This window comes from Humulus lupulus, chromosome 5 (assembly GCF_963169125.1).
Source record: "Humulus lupulus chromosome 5, drHumLupu1.1, whole genome shotgun sequence".
Taxonomy (NCBI): Eukaryota; Viridiplantae; Streptophyta; class Magnoliopsida; order Rosales; family Cannabaceae; genus Humulus; species Humulus lupulus.
Window position 1 is genome coordinate 110,087,112 of NC_084797.1, and position 7,395 is coordinate 110,094,506.

A 7,395-nucleotide genomic window follows, 5' to 3' on the forward strand; every position below is an offset into this window, starting at 1 on the left:
GACATGCGGGGAGGCTCGCTGGGCGAGGGGACGAGGCGTAAGGGACAACCGCATATGGAGTCGATTGCTAAGGGTGTCCTGCTTAGAAGAGTCCGAGACCCTCGGAAAGCTCCCCGTGCGTCATGCGTTGAGGTCTTCGGATGAAGGCACCCCTAAAGGCAAGTCTAGCAATGCAAGATCTGGGCTAGGCCCCTTGGGCACCAATGTCACCTACCAATGGATTGGCCTGTACACATGTGCAGACCAATGTTACGAACCCTTAACATGGCATGTTAATTACTCATGAGGTGGATGTGGTGGTTCGTTTATATATGTATAGCGCACACCTATGAGGATATGACATCCCCTATATGGCTAAACATCAAGGGGAAACCCACTATACCGTAGAGATGAATTACCAAGATCAACAACACTTAGCAAAATGGGAGAAATCTTGGAGAGATGATGCGTCTCGGAGGACAGGGGCATGGCCCTGACATCCGCGTTTGACAAGTAGTGGGGGTACGAACCTGTACAGAGAGTGGAGGCACTACCCGAGTACCCTCGATCATATGCCAGAGTCAACACCACGATGTCCTGCGCCACTACCATGACAATGTACGTCCGTACATTCTTGTCCTTGGGGACGTCCTTTGTATGAGGGGCCAAGAGAGCCCATCTATAAATAGGCTACGACCCCTCAGGTTAAGGGGTTGGAAAATTATTTGCATGCACAAACAATTAAGGAATATATAATTTTTGCTCCATTGTAGTTCCGCATATTTGCTCCTTCAAATTCTTTCTATCTTCTTATAGATATCTTTTGCAATGCAGTTTGAGTTTTCTAATCTTATATCGTTGACGAGTTCTCACCGTCAACAATTTGGTGCAGTCTGTGGGAAGGTAAAAACACCAGCCCAATGTTCTTTCATCACTTCCAAGGAAAAATGGCAAGGCGTTCAAAACGCTTGTGACAACAACAAGATGTTGAGGTTCATCTGGACAGAGAGCAACTGAGGGCCTCTCGAAAAGACCCTCCTCCGCATAAGCAGGGGGATATGCTGGAGGAATGTCCTGCGCCAAGGGAGGAGAAGGAAGCATCATCCCCAGTTGTCCGGCCTGACAGAGGTCATCTAGAGCCACCAACACATGCACATCCCCAGCCTCTGGGGGCACCATGCTCTGGCCACCAAGACCCAGGTCCCTCGACACGGAGGCTAGGCAAAAGTCCCCATGTAAAGTCGATGAGTTCTAGCTCAAGGACTCATTTCTATGTGGATGAAACTCACGAGTTTCACAAGAAGAACCAAAAGTTGGAAACCACGCTAGAAAACATGCAGGAGGTCTTAAATAACCTTCTGCAAGGAAAGTCTAACCAACCCCTTTCGAAGAACAAAGAGAAAGATCGAGAAAGAGGGGAAACCGCTGTCCCCGTGGACGACGGGAGAACCTGACTTTCCACCAGTAACACCCCCCCAGAAAAAATACCGTGAGGGACCAAGGCCGGCGAAATACCCCCAGGAGCAAAGGCGGAGGAACAACGGTGGTCATAGGAATGAGGCCGAAGTCACCTCTAATGAGGCGATGCCTGACTTAAGAGAAAAGCTTAATGGGAGGACGTCAGAAGTGAAGACGATGCCCCACATGGACCCTCCGAAGGACGGATAAAAGAGAAAGGTCAATCCCACCGAGGTGAGGGACTCCTTGCATAGGAGGCGACAAGAGCTAGACACCGAGATGAAGAGCCTTCGGAGCAAGATCATCACAGTGTTAGGGGGGCACGTTAATGATGAAGAGTTCGACTATGAGTCACCTTTCACGTGAGAAATCCAGCTGGAATGATTCCTGGCCAACTTTAAAGAACCCCATATGACCCCATATGAGGGAACATCGGACCCCAAGTACCACGTGGACGCCTTCAATGATTTAATGAAGCTGAGAGGGATCAATAGCAGAGCAAGGTGTCACTGTTTTGCTGTCACGTTGAAAGGGCCTGCTTACAAGTGGTTTAAGAGGCTGAGTTCGGGGACCATTAGGTCATGGCAGCAATTTTCCAACGAGTTTCTCCAACAACATCATGTCGTGTGCGATTACACCATGCCGGGCACCAGTCTCGTTAGCATAAAGCAAGGTGAAGGAGAAAGCTTAAAGAGCTACATTCATAAGTTCAACATGGAGGCGGCCAAGGTGGGAAGCCTGACCAAGGGAGAACTCAAGATGGAAATCATGGCTGGAGTGCGCCCACGTAGCAAGCTTTGGGATAATATGCTCAAAAGGGCAGTCACTGACCTAGATGACTTCTACGAAAGAGCAAAAAAGTACATTCGTGTCGAGGATGGCCATGAGAACTTATAGGCAGGAAAAAAAAATCCCATGTCAAGCCCTCAGCCCATGAAGGATCGAATGGGGCAAAAAAGAAGAGGGCGTACGCGGGGCCGAGAGATGACCACCAGAGAAGGCCCAAACGCAGAAGCGACCCTAGGCAAACGACTTACACCTTCTACACAAACCTGATTGACACCAATGAACATATCTACCTCACGAATGAAGGTCGGGTTCCCTTTAAGAGGCCATTGCCGAAGAGAAAAGACCAGTCCAAGAGGGACCCTATCAAATACTGTCACTACCACAAGGACATCGGCCATACCATGGCAGAGTACACCCATTTGAAGGAAGAAATTGAAGAGCTCATACGTAGGGGGCACCTAGGCATATATGTCAGAAGGGAATATCAGAAATCGTGGGATGAGCTGGTGTTACCTCAGGCCCGAGATAGAACCCCGGAGATACAAGGAGAAGAGAGAATGATCTATGGAGGTCTGGGGTTTGGAGGAGAGTCCAGGAAGGGTCAAGACAGGTACGCTAGAGAAGCCAGATGGAGTCCACCGCCGTGTGTCATGAGCCTGGAGCAACGACCCCCGAAAAGCTTTCAGGGAGAAAATGACTCAATCACTTTCACAAAGGAGAATGCTCGAGGGGTTCACTTTCCCCACAATGATCCTTTGTTGTTGACAGTCCAATTGGCCAACATGCAGGTGCATTGGGTCCTCATATACAACGAAAGTTCCGTGGATATCTTGTATCGCCCCGCCTTGGAGAAGATGGGTTTGGGCGTCAGACACTTGAAACCTTGCCAATCCTCCCTATACGGATTCACAGGGGACTCGATACAACCCTTAGGGTTGATTGAATTGGCACTCACCATGGGGGAACAACCTAGACAGACCATAGTCATGGCAAACTTCATTGTGGTAGATTGTGCTTTGACTTTGAACGCGTTATTAGGGAGAGCATCCCTAAGAGAATTGAAAGCGATAACTTCAATATATCACTTAGCCATCAGGTTCCCAACTCCTGGTGGAATAGCGAGTATGAAAGGGGAACAGAGAGAAGCAAGGGAGTGTTATAACACCTCCCTCCGCACATATGAAACGGTGAGAACCAATGGCGATGGTAGCACATGGAGGTGAAAACCCGCAGGAACTAGACCCCAGAATCACGGAGGAGCCAGGGGCCGAACCCGTGGAGGAGTTAGAGGAGATCGTGGTGATGGAAGAGCCATTACAAAAGTTGAAGGTGGGAAAAAACCTTCAGGACGTCACGAAGAAGAAGTTGGTGAGGTTTTTGAAGGACAATCTAGATGTATTTTCTTGGAGTCACGAAGACATGGTGGGGATAGATCTTGCTATCATGTGCCACCATTTTAATATCGCCCCCGAGGCAAGGCCTGTTAGGCAGAAAAGACGAGCACTTGACTCGGGGAGGTATGCAGCCTTAAAGGAGGAGGTTGACAAATTGAAAGTGAATGGGTTCATCTGCGAATCATTCTATCTTTTATGGGTATCAAAACCCGTACTAGTCCCAAAACCAAATGGAAAATGGAGGACTTGTGTGGACTTCTCAAACCTCAATAAGGCTTGTCTTAAGGACAGTTTTCCGCTTCCAAGAATAGATCAAATGGTGGATGCGATGGCCGGGCACGAGTTACTTAGCTTCATGGATACGTACTCTGGATACAACTAAATACCCATGAACCTGGCTGACGAGGAGCATACGTCATTCATAATGGATAAAAGACTCTGCTACTACAAAGTGATGCCTTTTGGATTGAAAAACGCAAGTGCCACTTATCAAAGATTGGTGAACAAAATGTTCGCTTACCAGATAGGAAGGAACATGGAGGTATACATTGACGATATGTTGGTGATTACCAAAAATGTCGAAGAACTCAACAGGGACCTAGGTGAGATGTTCGACACACTCTGGAGGTACCGAATGAAGCTGAATCCACTTAAGTGCACTTTTGGGGTCTCCTCGAGAAAGTTCTTGGGTTTCATGGTCAACTCTAGAGGCATTGAAGCTAATCCTGATATGATAAAGGCCCTAATAGAAATGAGCCCACCCAAGAACAAGAAGGAGGTGCAATGTCTAATGGGACGAGTAGCAGCCCTTAACAGATTCATTTCAAGGTCTACAGACAAGTGCCTCCCCTTCTTCAACATCCTAAAAGGGAGCAAAAAGTTCACTTGGGATGGAGATTGTGATTATGCTTTTATCAAGTTGAAGGAACACTTAGGGAAGACACCCTTGTTGGCTAAACTTGAAAAGGGCGAAAGACTATACTTATACTTAACAGTATCCGAGCATGCCATAAGTGCTGCCCTAGTTAGAGGAGAGAAAAGGCATCAGCAACCCGTGTACTACGTCAGCAAACGATTGGTAGTTGCAGAGAACCAATACCCAGAGAAAGAGAAGTTAGCATGCGCATTAGTCATGGCCTCAAGGAAGTTAAGGCCCTACTTCCACGTCCATGCGATCGAGGTACTCATCGATAGCCCTTTAAGACAGGTCTTGCACAAACCTAAAACCTCAGGGAGACTAATGAAATGGTCGATTGAGTTAAGTCAATTCGACATCACATATACCCCAATGACCTCCATGAATGGGCAAGTGCTAGCAGACTTCATAGTGGAGTTCACCTATCGACCAAATGAAGAAGGAGATGCAGGAGAGGGACAGTCGGTCGAAAAAATAGAGGAAAGGAATGGAGACTACATGTGGATGGAGCATCCAATGAATGGGGAGCTGGAGCAGGTATCGTGATGACTGGACCCGAGGGACACAAGATGTGCTGCGTGATATGATTTGGGTTTGAAGCCTCGAACAACGAGGCAGAGTACGAAGCGCTCCTAGTTGGATTGCAGTTTTCCTAGGGGATAAAGGTAATGCACTTACACATTTTCAGTGACTCACAGTTGGTGGTGTTCCAGGTGAAGGGTGAGTATCAAGCAAGGGGCCCTAAGGTGGCCGCATATTTAGAAAGGGTAAGAGGCTATATAGGGCAGTTGGAGGGGTATGGCATAGAGCAAATCCCAATAGAGAGGAATACCCATGTCGACGCCCTCGCAAAGCTGGCTTCCACTAAGGATGCAGATGTCCTCGAATCAGTATCTGTGGAATACTTACCAAGGCCAAGCATCATTGATTCAGACGTTCTTATGGTCAGCATCCCAAAGGAGTCATGGGTGGACCCAATTATAAGGTTCCTGAAGGATGGTGCTTTGCCAACAGAAAAGAAGGAGGCTCGAAGGCTGGTGTATAAGGCTGCCTGGTACACCTTAGTAGACAAAATCTTGTATAAGAGAGGGTTTTCTATGCTGCTCTTACGATGTGTTGGTGAGGAGGAGGCGATGAAAGTTCTATATGAAATACATGAGGGCGAATGCGGCAACCATGCGGGTGGGCCATCCACAACCAGGAAAGCCAAGAGGCAAGGGTACTACTGGCCCTCCATGGAGAGGGATGCAAGTGACATCGTGAGAAAATGTGACAAATGCAAGAGACACGCAAACTACTCCTGGAAATCCCCGAATGAGTTAACTAGCCTGACTAGCCCTTAGCCTTTTGCTATCTGGGGGATAAACCTAATCAGCTCCCTTCCCACAGGCAGGGGTGGTGCAAAGTACGCAGTCGTAGCCATAGATTACTTCACCAAGTAGGTTGAAGCAGAACCTGTAGTAAAAATAACGACCAAGCATATCACCTCTTTTGTCAACAAATTCATTGTCTGCAGATACAGAGTGCCCTACAAAATCATTTCTGACAACGACAACTAGTTTGAGGAGGAAACATTCGAGGAGTACTGTAGGGAAAAAGGAATAAGAAGAAGCTTCTCAGCTGTTGTGCATCCATAGGCCAATGGGCAGGTGGAAGCCATTAACAAAGTCCTTAAGAAGAACTGAAAAACAAAGCTATAGAAGATGAAGGGAGCCTAGGTTGAGGAGCTACCTAATGTGCTTTGGGCCTATAGGACCACCCTGTGCATAACCACTATGGAGACCCCTTTCACCTTAGCATACGGATGTGAGGCAGTTCTCCTGATTGAAATGACAGTTAACTCCTTTAGGATACAGGCATATGAGGACTAGGTCAACCATGCAGCAATGGCCGAAAGCTTAGACATGTTAGAAGCAAGAAGGGAAAGGGCCCAAATGAGAGTGGCAGTATACCAGCAGCGGGCAGCAAGGTACTAAAACTCGAGGGTGCGAGAAGGAATGTTCAGGGTAGGAGACTTGGTACTAAGAAAATGACTCCCCAACACGCGAGACCCGGGGGCGGGGGTACTAGGGGCGAACTGGGAAGGACCCTACCAAGTCACTCAATGCATACCACCAAACACTTACAAACTGGCACGTATGGATAACACCATAATACCTTAAGCATGGAACGTGAAACACCTCAAGAAATACTACCAGTAAGACTTCCATATCAGATGCAAAGAATATCCATGTTAAGTTTATTGCATGTTGTGTTAACTTAGTAGATAAGAATCAAAGAGGTTACCCAGATAACCTCCCAAGTAGATGTAACTGTTTCATATATGTCATTGTAACTTGCCTACTGTGAATGAAATTGTTCGCAACTTCGCGTCCTATTTTTCTTCTCTATGCAAGCATCCACCAAAGTGCTTGATGGAATAAATTTCACCGACCGAAGGCTGACGCCCCCGCAGGGGGTGAGGCCGTAAGGATGGAATCTCCCAATAAGTCTAGAACAACCACTAAGCTGGCTAGCCAAATAGGGTCCTAAAAGATACCGTTGTAGAAATAGTACTATGCATAATGACGAGAAGGACGCTTCTCACAAGAAATAACAAGCGTGCATAAAGAATATAAAAGGACCCCGAGGACCCAATGGGTTAACATGTCCTTACACGTATAGTCAAGGTGCACCAAAAGGACTATCATCATTAGATCAAGGAAGAGATATGTAATCCACGAATAATAATAATAAGAGGGACTTACCAAACCCCCTTAAGTTTGATAAATGAAAAAAAAGAAAGTGGAAGTAATATGTGGGATTACATGGCAACAACATATATGTGTATAGATAAGCCGGATGCAAAGGGATCTACAA

The 7,395-nt window shown here is 47.0% G+C and overlaps 1 protein-coding gene across 1 annotated transcript; it reads left to right on the top strand.

The window, feature by feature from the left end:
- Positions 1-3,423: 3,423 nt before the first annotated feature.
- On the top strand, positions 3,424-5,879 carry LOC133779374 (uncharacterized). The gene is made up of 3 exons (XM_062219345.1): positions 3,424-3,819; positions 4,540-5,073; positions 5,250-5,879. Exons 1-3 carry the CDS (start codon positions 3,424-3,426, stop codon positions 5,877-5,879), a joined length of 1,560 nt encoding a protein of 519 aa, XP_062075329.1.
- The last annotated feature ends 1,516 nt before the right edge of the window (positions 5,880-7,395 follow it).

Coding starts and splice junctions, on each gene's coding strand:
- LOC133779374 (XM_062219345.1), top strand. CDS start 3,424: ATGGCGATGGTAGCACATGGAGGTGAAAACCCGCAGGAACTAGACCCC. Junction 3,820..4,539: donor AATCATTCTATCTTTTATGG/GTATCAAAACCC, acceptor GCTTTTATCAAG/TTGAAGGAACACTTAGGGAA. Junction 5,074..5,249: donor TGAATGGGGAGCTGGAGCAG/GTATCGTGATGA, acceptor GTGGTGTTCCAG/GTGAAGGGTGAGTATCAAGC.